At 42.6% G+C, this 27,222-nt stretch overlaps 1 protein-coding gene across 1 annotated transcript in view; it reads left to right on the top strand.

Annotated features, from left to right (window-relative positions):
• NUP210L (nucleoporin 210 like) overlaps positions 1-27,222 on the top strand; it is a 444,253-nt gene that overhangs the window by 376,073 nt on the left and 40,958 nt on the right. The window contains exons 32-34 of the mRNA XM_078668895.1: positions 5,609-5,745; positions 5,841-5,964; positions 15,376-15,525. Coding sequence (XP_078525021.1) covers positions 5,609-5,745; positions 5,841-5,964; positions 15,376-15,525 — 411 coding nt within the window. The remainder of the gene's footprint in view (positions 1-5,608; positions 5,746-5,840; positions 5,965-15,375; positions 15,526-27,222) is intronic.

Genomic DNA, 27,222 nt, shown 5'->3' with positions numbered 1-27,222 from the left:
ACACATAGGCAAGCATCACTAAGATACACGCGCATTCAAAAATAAAGGAAAATTAGTACAACATACAATTTTGTTACCGGGTTATAACAGATTCGAGGTTCATGACTCAAGCAAGTTGCGTAATATGCGAAATCTTGCTCCATCAGTAGCACATCCCACTTTCAGGTTACTAGTATGTTTCCCACCCAAAACATAGTAATTATATTGACCATTTCTATTGTCTGCATCATAAACGAAATTGTCTCTGAGATTCTATACAATAGAAGTTATTGTTACCCAACTCATTTTTATCAGACTTGGAATGATGAAAGGTAGCTTTGGACTTGATAGGATTCACATCTGTAACTTGCAGGTTACCCACAAATATCAGACCACAGGCATTTAACCCAAGACCCATGGTTCTGTAATAAAACATCTAGAAGTAGGCTTCCATTAATATACTTTCACCAGGTTTTACCCTTCATAAACATAAATGTGTTTACCTTCCTGACATAGATATTCGTAGTTTCTTTTCTGTGAGATACTAAGGAACATTTCATTGAAGTGAAAATGAATATTGCTTCTGCTTTCTGTGAACAAACAGTTGAATACAGCATTAAAACATATTTCAAGTTTGAGCATAGTTTTTGCTTACATAAACATAATACTGCTTTGGCATTCACTATGGATCCTACATATACAAATATGTAAAGTTTAGTTTCAAGATCAAAGTTCGCTCTCTATATTCTGGCATTAAAATAATTGATTGTTACACAACAGTGTGCATTAGTAAGCATATGGGCAAGTTCTGTTGAGTAGTAGATTATTAGCATATTCTTGATCCTGCCTTGGTATAAATACAGGACACACTGTATCTATAACACTTTATCAGAATATAAATATTTTTACATGATGGCATGTACAAATTTGTATATGTAGTTGCCACCTTGGGCTCCATTGCAATACCACTTTTTTCAAGTAAAGACTGTTCTTTAACTTAAATATGTTTGCATAAAATAAAATGAATTTATTGAGGCACATTTGCCATATAAACATCAATTCTGGAAAACATCCTTTACAACGAAACATTTACAACGCAGTGCTTTTACAACGCAGGTTTTACAACGAAAACCATTACAACGCATTGCGCTGGGGGGCGCTCTAGGATAGGGAATAGATTTAATTTACTATCCAACACCTTCCCTAGAGTCCATTGGGACTGGAGTTGGAATAGTAAATTAAACTATTCACTATCCAGCACCCCAAAGCGCTATGCGTTGTAAAGGTTTGCGTTGTAAAAACTGCGTTGTAACAGCATGCGTGGTAAAAGCATGCGTTGTAACGTCATACATCCATCAATTCTGCATTAATACATTATAGTGCAACATATTATTTTAAAATCAGATTTTCTTACAACAAACGTTTACAAAATTTCCAATTGCAGGTGTGATTTTAAGGACTTAATCAACAAAGCAAATCCTTTTTTTAACATTCCTGCAATTTTCTTCTATAAATATTTCAAAACACATTTTCACTAATTTAAAACACCAGTGCACATTAGAAACATGGGTTAATTCATCATATGCTATTCCGTTACATTCATATTTTTAAGTGTTGTTATTATTTAGCATTTTTGCAATATCTGTGTTGCTGTGTGCCAGGTGTCCTAGCAGCAATAGCTATATTCTTCTATTAATTGTAAATCCTGATGTATTAAAAAAAAAACTGGTGGTCCATATTTAGGTTTGTTAATAGCAAAGTGCTGGAGAGGCCTTTTACAGGACAAATAATTTTTATTGATATTAACTAATAACTAGTCTGTTTTTTTCCTAAGTTTTCGTTTATCCGATTGTTAAGAAATACCCATGTTATTTGGGAATAATTCAGTGATACCAAATCTAACAAGCACATAATTTAATTTGGCTTTAATTTGTGTAGCTCATTTATTTACTTCATTATTTAGTAGCCAATACATAAATTATATAGCTATCGTTACTGTATCCACTTTCTATGAACATAATCCAAGTTCCATCCTAGGTGCGTCAGTAACCCAGGAATGCCATAAAAAACAGTAACCTTCCGATTCGCATTGTAAACATTTCTTTCTTTATCTTGTGGACTTCCATGTTTAATTCTAGGTTCCAATTATAAACCGTCTGATATAAAATAATACAGATTATTTTATACAGATATACATTTAATGTAGTAAAATAATGTAATAATGTAATATGCCCTTTAAGTTCAAACAGCTGAAGAACAAAACTATGATTAATAAGAAGACATGAAATTTCCATAGTTTCAGTTATTACTCATGTCCCATTGTCAAGAGGGGTGCAGGCGTAAAACACTAATGTTTAGTGAGTCAAGAACTGATATTGTTCTACAGAGACCAGGTTTAAAAAATGAAAAGGCTAACACTTCTACACCTTGATATGTTTATGTTATATGTCATGTGGGAAGTGTGTAGAGTCCTTGGGTGGAAAAAGCCTTTTAAGTCTTTTAAATAACTGTGGTATTGCCCTTGCATGTGCTCTTGGTGTCAGATGGGAGGCATATGGTTTCTAAACTATATAATAACATCCGAGCGCAACGCCCGCCTTCTAGGTCCAAAGCGCGAGACGATTGGAGCTCTGAATTGGACGCCGAACTCACTGAGGAGCAATGGAATTATTGCTGCTCGGTCACGGCGAACGTCTCGTCTAGCTGTCGTCTGAAAATCATCCACTACAAGTATATTCAGAGATTTTATTACACGCCAGTCAGGAAGCTACGATTTAATCTCTCAGACGATGACAGGTGCGCGCGCTGCCGCTCGGAAGGCGCGGGCTTCCTTCATCTGGCCTGGGAATGCGGCGTGATACAGGAATATTGGACGCAGGTGCACGCAGCGATCCAGGTCATGATCGCAAGCCCTCTTCCACTAGACCCGGTGCTGATGGTGTTGGGGTATACCAAAGACATACCCAAGTCGCACCGACGATTTGTTGATATTGCGTTGCTCCTAGCTAAAAGGAGAATAGCCTGCAGGTGGGGGAGGGGCAGGGCGCCATAATTCAAAGAATGGATGGATGATCTCACATACTGCCAGGACCAACATGGCGTTTATGCAGAATTAATGCCTGCCCGTTGCAGGCCCAAAGATATATGGTCCCCGATACAGCTCTACTGGATGTCCCAGGTGGCTCACAGTGACACCTCTACGGATGAGGGTCAGATAGCTGAGTCCTGAGCGCCTTAATGCGATTGGGCTCTTGGATACAACTGCATGACACCTAGTTGGTGGGAACAGAGACTATCGGCTCGTGAAGAGGCGGGCAGCTCGACGGCGACATGGGGTAGAGGGCTATAGGACGCCTGCAGGTTATATGCCGCTACGAGCGGGACATGCGACGTGGGCCCCCCCTGATATACTAATGCTGTGATCAAGTTGGGATTTTCTTATTTGCATGCACACTGGGCTCACTGACTAAGCACATATAGGGGTGGCCCCTAGAAGGTTGGATACCGTGCAACACCTGGCGACAAACACCATCCGGAGTACCACATTCGATATGCACATTTGGAGGTGGCAAGGGGACACACTCCTTGCTGCCAGCAGGGGTCACTAGGACTAACGGGGGTGGTGTTGGCCAACTGGTAGTGACTGTCTTATCCACACACCTCGGATAGTCTAATGCTCGTCCCCTCTAAAGCTCATTGCTTGTTCCTAGCTAGGTTGTAGTTGATCTGCCTATATGGATAGATGATCTGTCCCAATAAATGCATGCCTCACTGCAAGGTACGCAGTGCTCTGCTACAGATGTCCCCATCCTGCTGCATATTGCGCATTGTTATGCTGTCTAGCCATGAGGAGGTGATCCAGCCCACAGAACTGTACGTTATTCTGCTGCTATACCATAAGTGTAACGACCTGTTTGATTGGTAATGATGTAAATGTCATGTATCTCTATTGACTGTAATAAATAAAGGTTTAATAAAAAAATAAAAAAAGTCTTTTAAATAACTGTAAATCCTGAATGTTCAGATTTAAAGCTGCAATGTGTGGAGAAAAGGAATGCAACATCCCTGATTCAAATCCAAATTATATAATTGGGTAGAATCCAAAGGAAAGTCTGCAAGAAGGCCTCATGACAATCTAGTGTTTAGGCTGCTGACCTGTTGAACCATGTACAGGCCAGCCAAGTTCAGGAAAAAAATGACATTTCACACAGTCAAGCAGAGAGTAGTTTAATGAGGGAGGAATAATGGGTCATGCTGCAAGATGAATGCAGCGTGCACTTTCTGTTTTAGGACTATATTACCAAGCCATGGGGATTCTGACGCCCTGTAAACGTGATCCCTGGTGTGGCATTAGTGATGTGAGTGATGGGAGATAACGAAAATACCCAATTGCGCAGGACTGGGAGCGGATGCTACTTGAGCTGGAGGAAATAGAGAGGGCACCATCACAGGCGGACAACTCTTAGCTGTGAATGTATGGAGGAAGGTTATAGGGCTGTCATGCAGAGAATAGGCCCAGAAAGCACGCAGGTCAGTCAGCTGAGTACGAGCATGCTGGCCAAGGTGAGGCTGGTTTTAGTGCCAGGACAGGTTGCCAGGTAAACGAAGAGACCAGGAGACGTACGGGATGGGGTGGGGGGAGTTGGGTGGGATGGGAAAAATGCTAAGACTAAAGATTTCCAGGATTAATGTTACATATCTAAGATACACTCACAGCGGTGCATGAAAGGTTGTATCATAGGTGATTATTGTATTCCTTTTCTACGGATTGTGACCAGGCGATACCTGACATGTCTTAGAAGTATCATGATGTTCCAATTGGTTTTAAGTCTGATGTTATTTGTTGTGGGAGTAAAGAGAAAATACTGTACACTGTTGGAAATGTCTAATTGTATAATGTGATAAGTCATGCAGTCGCAAATAAAGAGTTTTTTTTTAAAAAAGTGAGTGATGGGAGATTGCTGTCTGCGGATGGGTTATTGGCTTCATCTTTAGTTTGATTATGTATCAGAGCGTGTTGTGTTCCATGGGATTCACAAAGGAATTCATAAAGAAATCACAAAATTGCAAATGTGGCTTCCATATTTGTACATTTAATGGAGGTACTAAAATAGTCATGAAAATGCCCAAAGAGAACACATTTACCCATAGATGCCCATATAGTTCACGTTCCAAGCAGGAAAAATTATTGAAGGCTGCTTAAGCTGATAAAGAAGGTCTGTGATGCTACTGACATTTACATTTTATTTAGGGAGTTTGTCTCTGAGGGTTGGGTCTACCTTTCCAGTGAGGTGCTTACTACCAGTGAGCTCCATTATATACTTCACATAGTAAACTTAAACCTATCATATTGTATGATGGGCTTAATTCTTTGGGCAAGGACACACAATGTTTATAAGTTGGTCAGTTTTGAAGGCACATTTAGGAACCAGTGATGGGCATAGGACTACCCACATTGCTACATTTTGCAGACAGAGAGGTTGGGTCATCTCTATATCCTTCTTGATGGACTGCTCGGCCACTCTATGGCTAGAGTTATGAACTGAGTTTATTTTACATGTAATCTTGTGCGACCCAATGTATGTCTAGTTCTAGGTTACCTCAGTTCTTGTGTTGTCTTTCTTTATAGGTGAGGATGGGTTGTGGCACATCTCCGCCAGTGACATCATGGATGTTGATACAACATCAGGGGCAGCGGTAGCCAAGCGTCCTGGGAAGGCTACTGTTTTTTATGACCTTCCTGGGTTACTGAGGACTTACAGAGAGGTAGGAATATTCACCTATTTGAAGGTGGCAGAAGTATCTCCATGGATCTCAGCAGAGACTCTACTTTTAAAGCTTATTTCTGCATTAAATTTTAGGTAGCTGTGAACAGTTCAACATTAGCCCTCACCATCAGCCCCAGAAGCTACTTAACCAACACACCCAACTGTTTGGAGACCCATCTGCTTATTGCCACCAGCCTCAGAGGGTTCAGCCTTTGGCGTGAGTTTGTCTATCTGTTATTGGACAAATGGTTGTAAAAACGAAGGAGGAAGATTTACTAAGTTGTTGCGTGCTGGTGCGTGAAAATTAGAGAGCACAACACCACCATATCCGGGATTTATGGCACTGTTTCTATCTCCCCTTGTATTGACACACTTTAGGGTGCCTTGCGCCAACACACGCATAACCTTGGACATGATATCATGACATGATATCATGATGTGACATGATGGACATGATATCAGGCATAACTTTTGTTCTGGAAGGGTGCCTGTCCAGTACAGAATACTGTGCTAAGACATACGTTCTCACTTTGTACGTGTATGTATTCTGTCTATTGCATCACACATGCAAGTTGGAAAAGTTTAAAGAAAAGAAAACTTCTCTCACATTGAACACCTATCTTGAGGAAGTGTACACTTTTTGTGCTGTTGCAGCGTGAAGCGCAGTAAAAAATTAATTTTGTTCTTGTTCCCATATATTACTCTAACCATACTCAGCCTTTTACGATTTGACAATCTATAGCACTTCCATTTACCACAGAGGCAATGATCTTCTGATGAATCTTTCCCTGCCAATATGAGGGGTAGAAATTAGGGTGACCGAACACCACGTAAGCTGTTCAACCAGGACCATTAATTGACAGTCAACTCACAAATTCGAAATCAGATTGAGATATATGCCACTCTTAAGACCATCCTGTAGAAATAAAGATTAGCAACTGAATATCCAACTTCCTGAAGAAGTTAACTCGCGCTAAAATTATACAAACCAAAAGCTCGGCAATAGCAACACAAAATAAAAGAAGTAAAACTTCATGTTCTGCTAAAGCTCCCTGATTTCATGACAAGACCAGAAGCTAGATTTATGCATTAACTTTTATTTGCCAGCTCCTTGCAGCAGTTGCCTTTTAGGATAGTAAAAAACCCAATTTATGGGTCGAGTGCGGGATGGTAGTTCTGCGGGAATAGACTTATGCGGAATGGAGTGTTTATTTTTAGCGAAAAACAAATAGCTACGTTGTTTTACCATTGCAACTCCATCGAGTCTTCGGTTGTGGCTCGCGGCATAACTGGAGGCTCCTGTGTCCGCGAGGCAAGGACTGGAGGTTCCCGTGTCCGCGAGGCAAGGATTGTTCCTCTCGGCGGGCGCCACAGATTCAATTTGTCCTCCGGGTACACCTGTAGTCAACAGGCGCGTTTTCATGGTGAGTGCGTGACGACTCACGGGGGCCATCTTTGTAAAGAAAGGTATTGCGCAGTTGATGGCCTGAAGCGTCTTTCAGTCATCGGCATTAGGGGCGAGCGAGCGTTGCCCACCGCAAGCTGACATTAGCTGTTTTTGACAGATGGAACAGGATAGGAGGCACGCTAGTATTCAAGTATTGTTCTCCTTTGGTTTTAAATAGTTTTCAAAAGAGCACTGTAAAGGTGAAACAGATTGAAGTAAAAATTATAAATTAGTATAGAGTAAAGTTTATATTTTTAGGAGGTTTGGGAAATTAAAAAAATAAATAATAATAATTATAAAGTTTAAAGTGTTTTAGTTCAGGTGTTTTGTTTTTTGAACAGATCTGATAATGGAAGTGAGTGAGGGTGCTCAGTCCTCAGGTTCTGGTGATGTAAATCTAAGGAAGATTGTGCAGGAAAAAGTGAAAGGGTCTATGAAAGAAGTTTTACAGATTGTGCTAAAAAAGAAGATAAGGGCAGTGGATTGCTCTTAGGATGAATATGGGTATATGGAGGATGAGGAAGGAGGTGAAGTGAAAGGTTATGGAACGAGAGCTAGAAAGATAAAGAATATTGAAATGGGGGTCAGATTTATGACTAAATAGAAAGGTGAGCCTTGCGCCACAGATGAGGAGGGTGTTCTATGCGGCACAAAAGAGGGTGTCCACAGTGGCACGAATGTTTGAGAAAAATCTCATGAGGAAGTCCTAGAACAGGAGTTTGAGGAAGAGGCAGATGAGTTTGTTATGGATGATTACATTGATGATGATTGGGATTTGGACACGGACAGAGTAGAGAAGGAATGGAAGGAAAAAGGGACATTTAAGATCCTCAGGGAGAGGACATGTTCAGTCCGGAGATGATCCACCACCCTAGAAGTGCGGACTGGTGGCCATTGTCTCATGTGGCAAATTTTTTAAAGCTTTGAGTAATAAGGCCTTTGGAAAAAGAGGCCTGAGCAGTTATGAGAGTTGAATGCTCTCGGCCTGTGGTGGACGAAAATGCTTGCATGACACCAGATCTGGATCCAGATTTGATTTGCTTTTTGTGTAAGATGGGGCGGGACCCTAGGAAAGGGTTGGACAGGGCACTTAAGCAGTGCCAAGATCGTTTGCTGGATGTGTTGGGGCCTTTGGCTCGAATTATGGACATGGCTGAAGAGGCTAAGATGAAAGATGTTCAAATTGATAATTAAATCTTTTGGGGTTGGTCGCAAAGAGCTATATGTTTTGTAGGTAATGCTAATGCGGCATTGTCAACGGAAAGGTGCAAAGCAATCCTTATGAGGATAATTCCTAAGTTAGGGGACTTTGGGGAAAAAAGAGCCTTCTGAAGACCCAAAGGGTTACCTTTTCGGTGAGGGACTGGTAAAAGGGGTTGGAAAATATGTATCTACATTCACTAGTTTGAACAAGGCCGAGTCATCATTAAGAAGGGTCTTTGGAAGAGGTGTTTTTGACCGGGCCGGGGCAAAGGCCCATTTCCCTGGCTGGTCATTCAGTAGGGCTCAGTACCAGTCACAATGTTGTGCTGCATTCAGGGGTTTCCAGTCAGCGACTGGATTCTACCCACAAGGAGGAAGTACAGTAGGATACGTCAAGCTAGAGGACATGCACAGTTCTCTCAAGGACATCAAGGTGAGTACGAAGAGAATTTTTGGATCTACCCCTTGCGAGGTAGGGGAAAGACTAAAATTGTTTGTAAAAAAATAGGGAAAATATAACTAGGGACAATTGGGTTATTCAAACTATAAAAGGATATGTTATAGTGTTCGAGATAGTACCAAAACAGTTGGTTTTTCAAAAGGAAGTGCAAGAGGTAGTAGGAAAAGAGGTGTTGGAGATGTTGCGGAACGGAGAAATTCAGAAATTATCAGAAAAAGATCGGGGTTTGTGAGCACTATATGTTTGGTAAAGGAGAAGGAAATAGGATGGAGACCTGTGATAAATTTAGGAAGGTTGAATCACTTTTCTGTATACAGGCATTTCAAGATCGAGGGTATCTATCTGTTGAAGGACATTCTTTATGAAATATGGTTGGTGAAATTGAACCTGAAGGATGCTTATTTCACTATTTCTATTGCGAAGAAGAGTCGCAGATTTCTTCAGTTCAGGTGGTTGGGAGAGCTATATCAGTTTTCTTCTCTACCGTTTGGTCTGCCATCAGCACCATGGTGTTTTACAAAGGTGTTGAAACCTGTGGCCAAGTTTCTGAGAGAGAGGGGTGTTCGTATGATAAAATATTGTTATAATTTTTTGATAATGTCTCAGAGTCAAGAGGAGTTGAAGAAGCAGTTACTTCCGACTATGGATCTTTTGGAGGGATTAGGTTTCTTGATCAACATGGAAAAGTCTGTTTTGAAGCTGAGTCAGTGTTTTGGAGGTTTTGGGTTTTGTAGTGAACACAGTGGAAAAAACTTTGAGTTTACCGGAGAAAAAGGTGGTAAAGATAAAGGCAGAGGTGAAGGGATTGTTGAGGAAGGAGAAAGTTACTCTGAGGAGTTTGGCATGGGTGATTGATTTTTTTCCCCGCTATTCAGGCAGTTTTTCCAGGACCGCTTCATTACAGGGCTCTGCAGAGACTGAAGGCAGAGGCGTTGAGGAAAGGTCTATGGTATGGAGATCATGTAGTTCTTTCAGTAGAGGCTCAGAAGGAATTATTTTGGGTGGTTAAAGAATCTGGAGGCCTGGAATGGAAGGGCAATATTTGGAATTTGTCCAGATTTTGTTTTGGAAACAGGCGCAAGTCTATTTCGTTGGGGAGCATGTCTGGAGAATCAGGAGACAGGTGGAAGGTGGTCTTTGGAGGAGAAATCATAGCATATATATGGATTGGAGTTGAGAGCAGGTCTTTATGCTTTACGGAGCTTTGGAAAGAGGTTAAAGATTTTCAATGTGTTATTGAAAATGGACAATGTGTCGGCGTTTCGTTATATAAAGAAATTGGGTGAAAGCAGATCAAGAAATCTGACTCTGTTGGCAAAGAGGATTTGGAGTTTTTGGGTAGAGCAGAAAATTGGTTTAAGGGCGTAATATTTTCCGGGACAGGACAATGTTGTGGCAGACTGAAATTCGAGGTATCTCAGGGATTTCAGCAATTGGAAGCTGAATGTTCTTTACTTTCCAAAGGATATTTCATGTTTGGGGTCCACTGGATGTGGATTTATTTGCTTCAAGGCTGACGTGTCAATTTGTAACGTTATTACAGCTGGAAACCGGACCCGTTAACAGAGGAGGTAGATGCATTTCAACAGGATTGGAGGAAGGTTCGGGGATATGCCTTTCCCCAGTTTGCAATGATTCAGAGGGTTCTGTTGATGGTGAGGAGGCAGAGTTTTCAGTTGGTTCTTGTGACGGCGTTTTGGACAGGATAGGCGTGGTTTCCAGGTTTGTTGGAGATGGTAGTAGAGGAGCCTTTTTTGATTCCAGAATCAGAGGACATGCTTCTAGGGGCAGAAGGGGTGGTTTTCATCCTTTGGTCTTGGAAGGGGCATTGAGCCTTCTTGTTTGGAAGATTTCAGGAGAGATGTGCATTCAGAGGTCTTTCGGAACAGGCTCAGAAGTTGCTCAAGGAGTCTTGGGCACCAGTAACAAGGAAGAGGTAGGTTGGAGCATGGAAGAAATGAGTTTTTTGGTGCATGGAACGGTCCTGTGGAAGCATCTGCCATAGAGTTATCACATTTTTATCAACTTTATTTCAGAAGGGTTTAATTTACAGAACTATTCATTGTTATAGGTCTGCAATTGCTGCGGGTCATGGTTTAGTTGGAGGTTGTTCTATAGGTAAAGAGCCGTTAGTCTGTAGAGTTATGAAAGGAGTTAGGTTGCGGAGACCGCCAAGGCCTAGGTACAATTGTTTGTGGGATGTAAGCAACTTCGCATTTATTTGAGGGGTGGTCTATGAATAGGTTTTTGAGACTGAAGCAGTTGTCAGGTAAATTGGCTACCTTACTGTGTCTGATTTCTTTTAGGAGCGTTTCTGATGTACGTGCTTTGGACGTTAGTAACAGATGTTATAATCCAGATGGAGTGATATTTAGGGTTACTAGAAGGACGAAATGCATGTCTAATTTGATATTTTTTCCTAAATTTGGGGATCACCCTAAGTTGTGTGTTGTTATTTGCTTAAAGGAGTATAAAAACAGCTTATGTGAGTTCAGAAGGTATGTTGATGATCAGTTGTTGATTTCGTATGTGAAGCCATTTAGACCAGTCTCTTCAGCAACCATTGCTAGATGAGTGAGGTGTTGTATGCTTGAGGCAGGTGTAAGTCTGCAGGGTTTTGGTGCTCATTCGGTAAGAGGTGCAATGGCAAGTAAAGTCCTCATGTCAGGGGGACGTTTGGAGGAAATTTTGTATGCGGCGGATTGGTCTAATGCTGATATGTTTGCAAGATTTTATTTGAAACCATTGGGTCATGTGTCATCTTTGGTTTTATCACAGCTTTGAACATGCATAATGCTAGCCTCTGGTCTTGTCATCAAATGTAGATTCTCTAAGTTTGTGTAGCGAGAATCTGGATTTCATTACAGACACGAAGGCTAGCATTATCCCTCCCATCCTCCCAGGTAAGTGTTTGGAGGGGGAGTGGATTTATGAAACACTATTTATGATTTTTAGGTGTTTTATTAACAAGCAATTAAATTCAGATTTGTTGTTTAAGATGGCGAGAGGATTATGTTTATCATTTTAATGAGTTAAAGTTTGCGAGTTTAAGGACCGGAGCAGCCTAAAAAAGGAAGATGGCTGCTGTGCCACAGTTTATATACGTTTGGGACATTCTAAAGTTCTGGAATTTTTGTGTTGGTGATGTCATTCTTTGAAATGCTGCAAGGACCTGGCAAATAAAAGTTAATGCATAATGCTAGCCTCTGTGTCTTTAATGAAATCCAGATTCTATCTACACAAATGTGGAGAATCTATATTCTGCCTACACTGCGTTTAAAACATCAGTACAATTGCACAGTTTAAATGGAAGACCCAACAAGACTCGATAATAGACTCAGACAGATTTTAGATTAATTTGGTTATTGTATTAAAGATGAAAAAATCATAGCAAAAAGCATTTTCTTGACTGAAATTCAAGGATTTCAGTCAAGAATATCACAACTGGCATTAAAACACCCAACATTTATGCAAATCTTTAAAGGATAGTTATTAATAAAAATTCAATTTGCAAGTTACAAAGTCCCATTACCATTAAGGCAGAAGGGTGGTTCCATTTTCTAACAGCTTAGGTGCTACAAAGAAAAGGGGAAAGGTTCAGATTTAAAGTCCATTGCTGCAGAGTCTATTAACATTAAGCTAAAGAAATAAAGGAAATAAAATTCGGAAATTGGTTCGGCAAAGGAAGTCTCAGTCCACCAGCTGCCAATTGTAGCAGAAAAAAACGAGTCTAAAAGTAAAGTCAATCAGCATAGCATCCAGGTCTCAAGTACTCAAGTAGGAAAAATCAGAATGGCGGTTATTGCTCCTCCTTTGGGGTTTATTGTTTTATAGAGTTTTTAGCAATGTCCAGTGGCATGGCATCACACTACCATTAACAGACCATCACATGTCCATAGTCACATCATGTCACCTGAGATGTTTGAAACACTGAGATGGCTTCCCATTCTAGTTATGAGAAACAAAAGATTAAAGAGTCCACATAGGCATTACATTGAAAGAAAAAGAAATATAAAGTTGCAACTTATATCAAAAATTGAAATTCTCTTCCCACAGTAATATTTCACTGTGAATGTTGAAGAAACATTCAGGAATACCAGGTGGTACACATGTACAGAACAAATAGAGGAACATTTCATTAACGCAAAATGACCCATGTATTAAATCGGGGTAAAGGTCAGTAATATTTCCTTTAAGTTAGCCTCACACGTTTACATATATTGAGCTTTAAACCAACATCAAATATAGTGAAATTAAAGAAAGTTATTAAATAAAATGTAGATTGCTTACAAATCATTACTACATGAAAATAGCTAACGTTAAAAATAGCCTACTACCACAAATTTTCACAATATTCATATAAGAGCATATTTTTCTACACTCCTGCTACAAAAATAATTGTCATAATTTCATGAACTATAAAGTCTCTAGTGTCACTAGACAAAATTTCAAGCTTGTACTTCATTGCAACATGTATTTGCACCGCCTTTTCTAACTGGTGCTTTCTCTATAGAAAGTATTCAAAAACACTTGGCCACTTCACTTGAACATCAAAATTCCATCAATATATGTTAATAAGCAACATATGCATTAGACATTCATTTGTATTACTCGTTTATAAGTAGCAGTGTTATTTTGTGTATATGTTTTCTTTATTTCACGTTTTTAAGCAAGCTTTTACAGTGCTCCTACTGCACTTGTCTCTATTTGATGTGTCACTGTATCTACGTGTGCAAAGTGTACTTTCAGTTTTTCATTTTTTCAGTCCTCAAATGTGTCATGTAATATGATTTTTATAATCGTGCTGCATCAGTGCAAAATCCTTCTACCGTATTTACTAGTAGGGCTTCGCATCAGAATCTTTGGGTGGTTGAATGGGAATGCCCATATCTCACCCGTGGCACGCATCAATAGCCCAAATTAGCATAAGACAGCACAAAGCGTTACTAGTTTAGGATCACTTTCCAACACAAATCAGGATTTATTCTGCCAAATAAATCCCAAAACAATACTGGTTTGTGTCACGTTTGTCGTGCAAAACTGGTGCAAAGAGTAAGTATTTCTGCCCCGAAGTTAATTGTCTTCCTTCGGACTGTTCAGTCTTATTCGGGATGCTCACTGCCTTATCAGGTATTCAAAGTAATCAAGAATAGAAGAAAGTGTCTTCACTGCTCAAACAATGTGTCTTGCTGTTGGAAGATCATTGGGCACAATTACATACTTTTTTTTTGCAGAGTTTTATATAGCGCGAACTTGACCCGAATCGGGTATCAGAGCGCTTTACATAGCACCAGCTACATTACATGAGGACACGCATTCATTTTTGTTAGGCACGGGGAGATTATAAAGTGATTTGCTCAGAATCACAGGATGTTCAGCGTCATTGCCGAGACTCGAACCCAGATCCCCAGGTCCGAGGTCGAGCGCCTTAGCCGTTAGTTCAACTCCTCTTGCACTGTAACAAGCCAAGGCTAACAGATCGATCTGATTGCACTATTAATGCTGCCAGTGGAGTTTACGCTGTGGAAACTTGTAAGCTGAAATTGGTTATGGGAAAAAATCTTTAAAAGTAGTAGTACCACATTTAAAAATCTCTTAGAATGAGCCTTTAGTCCTCATTAAAATGGCAATCGATTGGGAACAGTTGGATCTCAAACACCAATTTGATTAATAGATATATATTACTTATGGAAAGAGAAAGAAGTTTATGTGACCATTTCAATGTGTATTTTATAGGTAAGTTTGAGGGCTAAGGGGGTGTAACTTTTAGCCACACACCTGTAGGCTAATATCCTACACAAGTGTACTAAATTCTCCCCACTCAATACATGAAAAGAAGAATGGGTTTAGTCAAATGCTGGACCAGATAAAAGTAAAATAACTTTGGTTACGACTCGGGCACAGTAATAATGCGATGAGTGGGGGAATACGTAGAAAGACAATGTAAGAAGCTTGAAGCTCATTGGCAGGAACTGTGAGGAAATTTGGGGCTTGGGCAGATGATGGGGGGGTTGGGATGAATGCACAGGCAGAGAGAGGCATTTCAAACCTCAAGAGACAGTATGCGTGCACTCCCTCTTGCACTAGCAGAGCAGCACCCATCATGAACACTAAAGACCAAGCGCTGAATGGCAGTTTACGTCACATTGTATGTTGTATCTATATTATATTCTATCACTTGTATTCATACATAATCTGACTACACCACTCATTAGTAAGAGCTTTAAGTAGTAAAACAATAAAATGCATTTCCGGATTCTATTTATGATTTCTTAGTTTAATCAATGGGATTTGTTCAAATCATGAGTGGTCTCAAAATGTGTACTTTAATTGCCAAAATAGTTGCACACTTTTGTTTTTGTCCTGTGGCCCTAATATATTTAATAAATCCCCTATCTGTTGACACATAAAGACTTGGTGAGTACATCTTGCTTATTTTATTTGAAGGGTGCTGGAGTACATCTGTCCTTGCTAACTTTCACTTTCACTCGAGATATTGTCTTTGCTTTCTGTCTTAGGGCCATGCAGCCATGCCCAGGAGCAGGCCATCATGCATGTGCTGCGGCCTGAGAATCACCTCACCTGCACCGTGTCCTTCACCAATCCCGCGATCGGCTTACCAGCCTGCAGCATCTTCCATGTCCAGTCGCACTTCTGTGTGGAGAAAGGTAAGTCTGGTGCAAAGCAGCATTTTTCAGTTTTACAAATGTTTAAGATGAAATGTATATGAAGAGATTTGGAGAGCAATGGCCTACATTACTAGCTTTGTGGCGTGTCCATGGTTTCACTAGTAATAATCACTAGGGATTCCACGTGTTAACACCATAAACAGTATTTCAATCAGTAAGTGAAATAATACCCCTGGCAGGATATTCAAGCAGGTCTAATCACAAAGAAAAATCCATGGTTATTATTCGTCACCACATTGCATTTAAAAATAAAAATTGCTACATAAGCCAGCAAAAAAGGTCTTTTTAACAAAAATTCTGCAAATATTTCAGTCTGTAAGGATGTTTAGTGGAAACCTTCTAGGCATACTACAATCCAGGCTCATGCAACTAAGTTTCAGAATTGTTCCTTCTTGTGACCTGTTTCTGAAGTAGTCGGATTGCCCACCCAATCAATTTGCAGATTTTGTACAAATTGCAAGGAAATGTTGGCCCATCTGCCCTGCACTTGCACCTCATTACTGAACGAGCAGAGACTGTGCCTTCAAATCTCTTCAAACAACCGCAGTATTCGTACCTGGTGACACAATATAACTTTTTTGCATAAGAGGCGAATACCAGCATGTTGCATCCATGTTTGTTAAATAAATTAACAAAGGTGGCGGGTTGCGAGCGAGGTTACCCAACAATCAGCTGTTTTAACCCCAAAATATAAACAACACTTTAATCTCCTTGGCAGCCAAAGCTTTTCTTACATTAGTTTGAATACATCTGCCATTGTATCAACACATTTTATACAATCTGCTCAGTCATATTGTATATTAACTTAATAATTAACTAATTCTGGCAATTTAAATGGTTATATCACTTGCATATTGCACATTTATCCTGTCTTTGAAAATGTTTTAATCTCAGGAAATATCTTCTGCTGCTCTGGGCGGGTAGGGAACCCCCTGGCAAAACTCCCCAGAAATATAGTAAGTAAGTAAACTCTTTATTGCATGAATAATAAAAACCTTTGCAATCAGCTACCTTTTAAAATACAGGACCCATTACAAGTAGGCCAGAAAATGGCTTGGTAAATGCTCTCCTCCGAGTTACCGACACCATGGCTATCGTTAACTCTAGGCACATTTACTCCCCATCAAACATGGAGAAAACCTGATGGATTCTAAATGTACACACTCATGCTGGCATGTTTTACCCCATTTTCTCTCAATTTTCACCAGGGGATTTCAGCTACTTTCAATTACCAGAGTGTCCAAGGGAAAAAGACCAGAGATCTGTTACCAGCTCCACCGGGATAACTGTGGTACTTGTAATCGTCACATGTGTGGTTCAAGTAAAAAAAAATCACGAACACACAAAATACATATGGTAAAATGATAAGCTGAATATGTGGGAATGCTGCTTGAAAGGTAGAAATTGTAAATCGGGGTTACAGTGACTCTGGGACAGACGGCCCTGTGGTGACAGCCAGTTGCAGTCAGGCTGAGAGGTGTGTCAGTTGTTGTTGTGGCTGTAGCAGTTCCACAAAGAAAGAAGCAAACTTATTTTTCCAATGGTTAAATGCAGTAGATCCATTCATATGTTTCACTGAAACTGTTAGAGGAAATGAGTTACCTTTCTTAGACCTCCTGATCATGGTGAAAAATGGTTGACTCAAGACCTAGGTCTTTTACAAACCTACACACCGTAATAACCGGCTTCGGTTTAAAAGCTTTTCCCCATGTACACTTAGGGAAAACCTTCCTGTGGGACAGTTCTTACGTCTCATGCAACCGCTCGGAGGATTATAAGACACATGCAATGAAACTGTCCAAGAAATTGTCGGAAAAACAATATCTCCCATGTGATCAAAAGAGCCAGGAAAAGGGCGTTGAACAATATAACAGGGATCAGTTGCTGTCCACATAAGAAAAAGAAGAGAACAAAAGATTGATATGTGTAACTGCCTGTAACCCTTTATCCTACATACTCCAGAACGCCTTCAACAAGCATTGGAAAATACTACTATCAGGAGGCCTCGCAATTGAGAAATCAATGCATGTTTTTAAAAGGGCCAGGAAAATAAAAGACATGCTTGTACACACACGCCCAATACGAATTGAAACCCAAGGAGATCAAATTAATTTTTGGAACCTACCACCTCCGGTAGGTCATTCTTCATATGGTCACTGCAGGGTGTACCCACTTACAAGGAGGACTAAGGAATTAGACCTGGGCTTGAGAACACCATGGCAACTAAAGTCCCTGACCTACTGTAACTCTAGGGATGTGATATATAAGATCAGATGCCCTTGTGGTCATATGGATATTGGAAATAAACGCGCACACATTGAACACCGCAGCACCATTAGCTACAAACGAGATGCAACCAAACTCACCAGGCACTATTTAGAAAAGGGATAAAATGAGAATGGAATGGAGTGTTTTGTCATTGAACAATTGTATAAGACACCAACAGATATGACTGAACCCTGGTTACTTTTCGAACAAAGATGGATCTTATATGCTCCAGACTGATCGCCGGGGACTCAATGATGAGGTGCTGTGGGGAGCATGAAGATGTGAACCACACCCTTTTCGTGAAAACACCCTCTTTTATTTTGAATGGCACCTAATTCCATGCCCTGATATTCTGAGGACATAAGGATGCGGGTAATCTGCATTTTGCGAATAAATGATTTACCATAATAGAAATTTGCTTATTTGAGTGATTGCCTCACCTGGTTCTGGATGGTGGTCCTACTCAATATTAAAGTCTGTTGGATAATGTCCCCAAAATAAACTAAATAAATCACAACAGTGGATACGGCACTGTCCCCCAATTTCTTTCATCTTGAAAACAACAAGAGCCTTCTACGTTGAGGATTGTTCCTCATGTCATCTAGAAATATACTGTGTTCCGCCAAAACAACTACATTTCCCATTCTTTTGGGCCCCATGTGTAGCCTGGAACTACAATTCCCAGCCTTCCTGGGAAGTTCGACTGCGGGCATGCCCCTTCCTTTGTGCCGAATGGTTACTGGCAAACACGAAAAACTATCCTTACTCCACTTTAAACAAGCATTGGCATAACCAATAGGTCTCGCTTTTGGGACCTTATAAGTATTTAAGTATGCAGCACAATATCCTTGGTGCAACAACGACTGTTCCTTGGCTAAACACTTATAAGGTCCCAAAGGCGAGACCTATTGGCTATGTCAATGCTTGTTTAAGTCTATTTACGTGCACATTAAAAAGGAGTCTGATCTGAAAATCATACTTTTAGCGCTGTTGCACATCATACACTATACAATTCAGGCAAAATTCATAGCTAAGTTAGTTTACTTAGCAAAAGCGACATTGCGTTTTTGCCAGCGATATCTTAAGAAAAACAAGTGGCAGAACATAGTTTAGAAGACATAGGATACCATAAATCTGAAAGGTGGTTGAGGTTTTGAACAAAGAAGTTTATGGAAAAGAGACAGTAAATCACCACCAAAGAAACAAAAAGAGAACTAAACATGAGATTTTTTGATATATGCTACATTCATCAGTAATGTTTGAAGCCGACTAATCTATTTTTTTTAAAAATGTTTTGTGTAGAGCGGATGAATTACCCCTTTGTAATGCTTGTGGTTAAGTAACAGCAGATTTTGTTGATTATTTTTCCCTTTCTTGAACGATAGTAAAGCAAAGTAGTAGGCAGTACACCATCTTCGGCTGTAGTATTCTACGAAGATGCAGACAGTGTTTTTGAGTGGGGATGTGTGTGTGAAGGAGCAACTGCACAGGACTGGAAGAGAATGTGGCGAGTACCTGTGCCTGCAAAGTTGGGTGGTGCAGTCCAATGGGAGATTAGAAGGTGGGCGCTTGGAAACAAACACTAGAGGGGATTTGAGATATGCAACGTCATCCTGCTTCTTTGGTTGGAACCCGATAAAAGTCTTACCTGACAGCACCAGTGATTATCCATCATTAAAACCCTGGTGACGAGTTGCAGAAGTGTGGCGCGGGAAGTCAGGTTTTGCATGTTGATAATTCATGCAGTTAGGAGGACTCAAGCACTAAACATTTGGTGCAAGAGGACCCGTAAAGCTTAGTGTGCCTTAGTGGCATGCACTTGGACCACTTGGTGATCTCCTCAGAAGCTGAGTAAAGCACCGAAGGATCAGAAGCAGAATAAATTATACAAAGGTAATATGGGGAAGGAACTAAAAGATGAGTGACGAGCTATGCCTACCAAAACAGACGTGCGGCCGCCATATTTAATACTAAAGCTAAAGCGTGGAATGCCGCGCATGAAAGAAATAAAGCGTCATTTGACTACGCAACAAAAAACAAACTGAAAAAGATGTAATTTGACAAAAATAAAGAAAACAAGCAATGGGCGCGCAGTCGTGAAAGTGACACAGGCGCGTGGCGCGAAAGTGAAAGGAAAATTAAGCTAACGAGGAGGGAGTGGGAGAAGGGAGGGGGTAGGGGAGGGGATTCACGCAGGCGCTGGAAGGCTTAATGAGCCACAACAGAAAGCCAGATGGCAGCTGTGCATGTCGCGCGCGCTTGTGCACGTAACAGCAAGCTGGTGGCCGGCAAAAGCCAGCTACTAAATGTCTCGCCAGAGCAGTGCATGCGCTGGCTCAGGCGAAACCTGAAAAGGCCGACTATGGTAGGGTGCCCCGTCCCCTCCCTCCATGAGGGAGTCTGGTCAGACCGGGGTTTGTCTCCTTTCAGCGCATTTCTACAGAGGCTTGTTTTACATGAATAGTGTCTCTGGAAACCCCTTTCCACCCAGATAATGGAGGCAAGTTGTTGATTTGAATTTGGATCACAAGTTGTGATTTGTATGTGTGGGGACATATTTAACATGCTTCACAAGCACTTCCTGTGTTTTTCTGTATTTTTTTTAAATGAGCATGGGAGTGTGCTTAATCCATCATCCAGGGGAATGCTGTACCAATATCTATACAGGTTGGGCGAACTCTTAACCCAAAACTACTATCCGTCCAAGAAAACTGTGTGAATGGAGTCCTGCCTTATCAATTGTCTAGTAAGAATGGTTTACTGGTATCCATATGTGTTGAGCCTATTCTTGCCCAAGGACAACGATTATTGTTACGGCTACTAGTAGTAAGAGTGTGGATACATGCAAAAAGTGTGTTGTAGTTTTCAAAATACTTGTAGAAAATATGCTGTGTACGCCCTTATTTCTGACGGCTGTCAGGCAACTTATTGCACGCTTGACATTGAAGAAAACAAGGTTCACTATGTATGAAGCATTCTCATGAACCATTTACAATGTCTTTGAACCGTGATTTCAATAGTGTGTAGCTACAAAGGACACTGTCCCCCTCTCTGTTTAAAGAAGCTGGTATCCCCTAAAATCTAGGGTAAGATAGTGAGCAAGTACCAATAGCTTAGCGTCTCTATGCATGGGTTTGCCTTTTTTTTCATTACAGTGCATGTATTATGTGCTACTTTTATGCATGGTCTATTCACCTACCAAGTGTGTTCTGTGTGTTTTGGTTTTGCTTTGCAGTGTCATCTTCATGCCACCTTCCATGTCATTCTTTTGAAACAACCGAATGAGGGTAGCCCCTTGGTCTATTAATTAATGCTTTTTTCAGGTAGGACTCACCTGAGCACATTTAGTATTTTTTGCATCTTTTCACTAGTTTCCTTCTTACATTATACAGCAGGTGAATAGGCCTGAGGAATGCTTCAGACCGCATGGGTTTTGAGGCTGGGCATAAACACGTTGGCTTATTTAATTTTATATAGCGGTGTGAGTCATTGCTCTTGCATTACTGTCTCACAGCCTTTTTAACCTTACCTAATGTACCCACTAATAAAGGCAAATAGCCGGGACACATTAAGGTATTTTTAATTCATTGACCTGGATCCCTTCACATCCAGTAGCTTTTATCTAAGAATTGCTTCTGCGCTGAGTCCAACAGGTGGTTGAGTCCGCCCTCGAAGTACTGTCCTTCCAGGCTGGGGGGAGAGGTTGCCGATGATGAAGCACGACACAATTTTATGTTTGAGGCTTCCTCTTCCATTAGGATGACCCCCTTCCGAACTCTCACAGTGTTTATGTGACGGTCCACGTGTGACAAATTTAATGGTTGTTTTCAGGCAAAAACACTATTTGTGTGTTCTACCTGTAGCTTCCATATTTCTTGGGGGTGACAGTCTCTTTCTAGGAGGTCGTACAGGTGCTTACCTTCTCCTCTTTCCGGTGTTTCGGTGTTGCAGTGGTTGCAGCAGAGATGGTAGTGGCAGCTAGGGCTGCAGGAGATAATGATTGTGATGGAACAACTCTCCTCAGGGCACGGGTGGCAGGACAACATATTCACTTTTTGGAAGATCTCCTGAGTTTTGTGTTACTTTGGCGCTGGTGTTTGAAGGAGGTGGGTCCATGAACCTGGGCTCCCCATTGACCATCTTTTGCACTAGAACTTGCCGTTCCCTCGCACTAAAAACCACCTTCCTCACAAGTGATCTCCTGCTGCCACTTCTCCCGTGTGGAATCTTTTTAACAAGGACTTTTGCCTCATCTTCCTGCAGATTTGGGGCCAACACCTGCAGTAACTTTTAATTCGACTGAGGAGTGGGACTGCGAGGACCAGCAGTCTGTGTGCATTATCGTCTAGCGCACCTGGGTCCTCTTCCCGCCCCTTTGACCTGTGGCTTTTAACGGCTCGCGGCCGTGATCTCCTGCTGCCACTCCTCCCGTGTGGAATCTTTTTAACAAGGACTTTTGCCTCGTCTTCCTGCCGATTTGGGGCCAACACCTGCAGTAACTTTTAATTCGACTAAGGAGTGGGACTGCGAGGACCAGCAGTCTGTGCGCATTATCATCTAGCGCACCTGGGTCCTCTTCTCGCCCCTTTGACCTGTGGCTTTTAACGGCTCCCGTCCCCCGCTTCGCGGGAGCCGCTCGCAGCCGTGATCTCCTGCTGCCACTTCTCCCGTCTGGAATCTTATTAACAAGGACTTTTGCCTCGTCTTCCTGCCGATTTGGGGCCAACACCTGCAGTAACTTTTAATTCGACTGAGGAGTGGGACTGCGAGGACCAGTAGTCTGTGCGCATTATCATCTAGCGCACCTGGGTCCTCTTCCCGCCCCTTTGACCTGTGGCTTTTAAAGGCTCGCGGCCCCCGCGCGTAGCCGTGATCTCCTGCTGCCACTTCTCCCGTGTGGAATCTTTTTAACAAGGACTTTTGCCTCGTCTTCCTGCCGATTTGGGGCCAACACCTGCAGTAACTTTTAATTCGACTGAGGAGTGGGACTGCGAGGACCAGCAGTCTGTGCGCATTATCATCTAGCGCACCTGGGTCCTCTTCCTCCCCCTTTGACCTGTGGCTTTTAATGGCTCGCGGCCGTGATCTCCTGCTTCCACTTCTCCCGTATGGAATCTTTTTAACAAGGACTTTTGCCTCGTCTTCCTGCCGATTTGGGGCCAACACCTGCAGTAACTTTTAATTTGACTGAGGAGTGGGACTGCGAGGACCAGCAGTCTGTGCGCATTATCATCTAGCGCACCTGGGTCCTCTTCCCGCCCCTTTGACCTGTGGCTTTTAACGGCTCGCGGCCCCCGCTTCGCAGGAGCCGCTCGCAGCAGTGATCTCCTGCTGCCACTTCTCCCGTGTGGAATCTTTTTAACAAGGACTTTTGCCTCGGCTTCCTGCCGATTTGGGGCCAACACCTGCAGTAACTTTTAATTCGACTGAGGAGAGGTACTGCGAGGACCAGCAGTCTGTGCGCATTATCATCTAGCGCACCTGGGTCCTCTTCCCGCCCCCTTGCCTTCTATATAACATTGGCACTCCCGCGGTGTGCGGGACGCGCGTGGGACGAAGACTGGGGCGAAGCCCGGGGAAAGGGCGGGCCGTCTGAGGACGGTCGAGGCCGGGCTGGGCCATTGCCTCTTGATTTTAGGTTTCGTTCCCACATTGTGTTATTATATTCTACATAAACCTAGAGCTTTTTCCGACTAAAAGTGTTATTGATAATTGTTGATCGGTAGTCATGGCCTTACGATCAGGGAAAAGTAGAATGGTTACTGTAAATACTAATGCAGGCATGGTTACGGGTACCTTGTATCAGTTTTTCAAACGGGCTACTGGAATTCTAGAGAAGGAAATAGCAATTGCAGAAAAGCGTCGGTCGATAGATATTTTAACAGGGAAGCGGTCTTCTCTGGGTGTGATCGGGTCTGCTGTAAGATGGCCCACTGTAGTGACCCGGTTGTTCTTGTAGACACTAGCCCAATCCCTTGTTCTTTGGAGGAGGGGCCAGCTGGTTTTGCTACTGGCTCTATGTTGAGCTCAACCTCACTCAGTCTTCCTGCTAGTGGCTTGAGCCACAGAACATCCACACCAACGCCTCCACCTCCCGTTCCTCGGACAGAACAAGATCAGGGGCAGAGGAGAGTAAATAAGAAATGTACTATAACTCCTAAGCATGTAAAAAATAAGAGAGGGGGAGGCAAGGAGATGGGTGGCGGTATAAGATTTGCAAAAACTCAACATCCCAGTGATGCTTCACAGGCTGTAGTTCAGTCTCCTATTTTAAATGATGCATTAACTAATACTGATCCACCTCTGATTCAACAGAACTCTAATGAGGATCTTCTTGCCAAAATGGAAACATTAGTTAGGTCCCTAATATTGCCCCTGATCAACCGAAGGAAATTAATCAAAGAAAAACTAGATCAGCTAGAATTAATAACAAAGGGGAACACTTCAAAACTTGATGCACTAATTAGGAGCACAAAAAGTAAAGATGTCAGAGCCCTTCCACTATATCCTCAGGAAACGTTAAGCCACCTAAAGCCGCTCCCGTGGCCCAGAATATTCAATTAGCTACAGGGGAAAAAGGTGTGGCAAGTAGAAAGGCCCAAGGCACTGAGGTAGTCATGGTGGTTGCCCCTAAACAGGCTCCAAATCCAAAACAAGTGATCAAACAGCCTTCGAGTACTGTACCGCAGGGTAAAGAAGTGCAAAGAAAGAGGCTCCCGTGTGTAAATCTCCCCCCGGAATCCATGCCTCTGACTATTATCCTAACAGGGGTACCAGAAATTAACTTAGATTATCAAGAATCAGATAGGGAATTTAAGAATAAAGTTATTTTTTGGCTTAGTAAGAATAGGAGACTACCCCCGGGCTCAAATTCGGAGATCCTAGGAGTAAGGCGAGTGGCATGGTTGGGCCATAGCACTAAGGATCTCGAGGGAGATTACATAATTGTTAATTTTAGAAACACATGGATTGTAGACCACATACGCAGGGAACCAAGGTTTGCCAGATTAGGTGACATTCAATCACTAGGTTTAGATTATTTTTACCCATATACGATTCCTAGCTTACCTTGTCTACCACATAACTTTGGCAGGGGTAGACCCACAGATTGGATTGGGTTGCACAGTATCTACCACTAAGAAATAGGTTTGACCCACTCATGGGAATGGAGGGGGTTGATTGACTCCGGAATGCCTGCATTTCCAATAGTGGGGTCGAAGACATTGACAGGGATAGGGCTGTCAACTCAATGAGGCAAAACGCAGACGAAGTAGCTGGAACCTGGGCAGAGACGGTCAGTAACATACATTTATCTCCTAATCCATTGATTGCTTCCATAGCAGCGGCTAGGGGAGAGAGAGTTGGGGCTGAACAAATAGAAATGGTACCCTTGGATCTAGAAATTACTCATATAGCAGTAAATCAGGGTGGGAGAGTCAACACCAGACAGGTAGAATCGGCACCCTTGGATGCAGATATTGAAACATCGGTTATTGAAATATTACAGGATGAAATGGTCAAAGTAACTAATATTGTATTTCCTCTTCTTGTTATGTGGGTGGGTGATTTTAATTGTACTTTGTGTAAATTTAGTGGAACTAGAGTCTGTGGCTTGGTAGATTTAAATGACCAGCCATTGGCTCATTTTAAACACTCAAAGCAAGGGGATGCTTTGAATAATATCATTATGATGAATGAACTTTGTGTCCTGGATATGTCTAATTTCTCAAGACCTTTGGGCATACCTACCTTTCAAGGAACAGGGTGCCAGATGAGCATAATTGATTTTGCTATGGTCTCTAGCAGGTACATTCACCTTGTAAAGGATTTCGAGATTGAAGTGAATCCTGCTAGTGACCATAACCCTTTAATACAACGGAGCAGTTGTGGTAGGGCGTATTCCGTCCTCCTGGCAAGAGGATGTAGTGGTACCGATATTTAAAAAGGGGGACAAAGCTGACTCGTGCTGCTACAGACCTATATCGTTAATAGATGCGTCCTGTAAGCTGATGGGAAGGGTGATATTGGCACGCCTGGAAACTTGGGCTGAGTCATCAGGTATTATTGTGGACTCCCAGTATGGGTTTAGGAGGGGCAAAGGAACCACACAGCAGTACCTTAATTTGGCCTTAATTATGGGTAAGTACATGAAGGCCAAGCGTGGTTGTATCCACTTGGCCTTCATCGACTTATCCAGTGCCTTTGACACTGGCTGCAGAGATAAATTGTGGAAGATGATGGAGACCATGGGGTTTGAACAACCGTTGGTCACCCTTCTCCGCAGACTGCACGCCGCCACAACAGTGAGGATCCGATTTTGCCCAGGTTGGGAGAAGACAAAGCCCATCCCATCGACTGAAGGTGTGCGCCAGGGATGTATCCTAGCTCCCTTTTTAGGTCTCGTGGCGATTTACAGCGCGAAGCGCTGTCTCGCCAGAGACCTATTGTGAGCTACGCAGCTTTCCAGGAGACAGCACCTGGCCGCGTGCATTTCCTCTGCCAGAAGGCGATTTGAGCGGGCCACGCGCACGAGGACGCGCTCGCTGTGGCCAGCTCCTGTCTCCTGGAAAGCCGTAACACACAGCCACACCTCCCCCTGCACGCATGCGCACACACAGAGACACACACACGAGCGCACTTACACACACGCACACACACATACACCCCCGCCCCCCGCCGCACACACACAGAGACACACACACGCATGCACACACACATAGAGACCCCCCTGCTGCCGCCGCACACATACACACAGGCAACACACAGGCGCGCTCGCACGCACACAAGCGCACCCCCCCTGCCCCCTACAACTAAGCGCCACTTACCGCCATTCTGGACTTCTGCAGCCTCCACGGGGATCTCCCTCGGGCATTGGAGCCCCGCGTCACCAGCACTACTTCTCTCCGTGGCACTCCGAAGACGGAAGTCCCACGCAACGGAAGGTTTCGGTTTCGTGTTGTGGTTTTCATGCTTTTTGCTGTGCGTTCATGCCATTTAATTTGATGCTGGGGCAGGTCCGCTCGTGCTACTCTCCAGCCGCTCTCATACAGACTGTGTAAGCCGCCCAGTTTGAAGCGAGTTTGTAGCCTTGGTTAGGGGTTTCTTAATGTTAGTCGGTAACTGACCTGTTTTTAACCGCTTCTCCCAGAGCGGGGATGTTAGGCCAGCCTGTGGCTCGACTTTCAGGATGGGAGGAACGTTAAAGAGTGTGGTATGGCCGTTTATCGTCAGAGTGAACGATCGCTGGACCTCTCCCGGGTATGTTCGTAACTGATACTCCGTGCAGGAAGCTTTGGCTGCTGCCCCCGTTCCCGGGTTTTGGGATATGCGTGGCATCCTTAAGGGACGTTGTCAGGGCATGTACCATACGGGGACGGTTCTCTGAGGCATATGTGGCATTTTCAACAC

Source organism: Lissotriton helveticus, chromosome 12 (genome assembly GCF_964261635.1).
Source record: "Lissotriton helveticus chromosome 12, aLisHel1.1, whole genome shotgun sequence".
In the NCBI taxonomy this organism is placed as follows: domain Eukaryota; kingdom Metazoa; phylum Chordata; class Amphibia; order Caudata; family Salamandridae; genus Lissotriton; species Lissotriton helveticus.
This window is presented reverse-complemented; position numbering and strand designations above follow the sequence as displayed.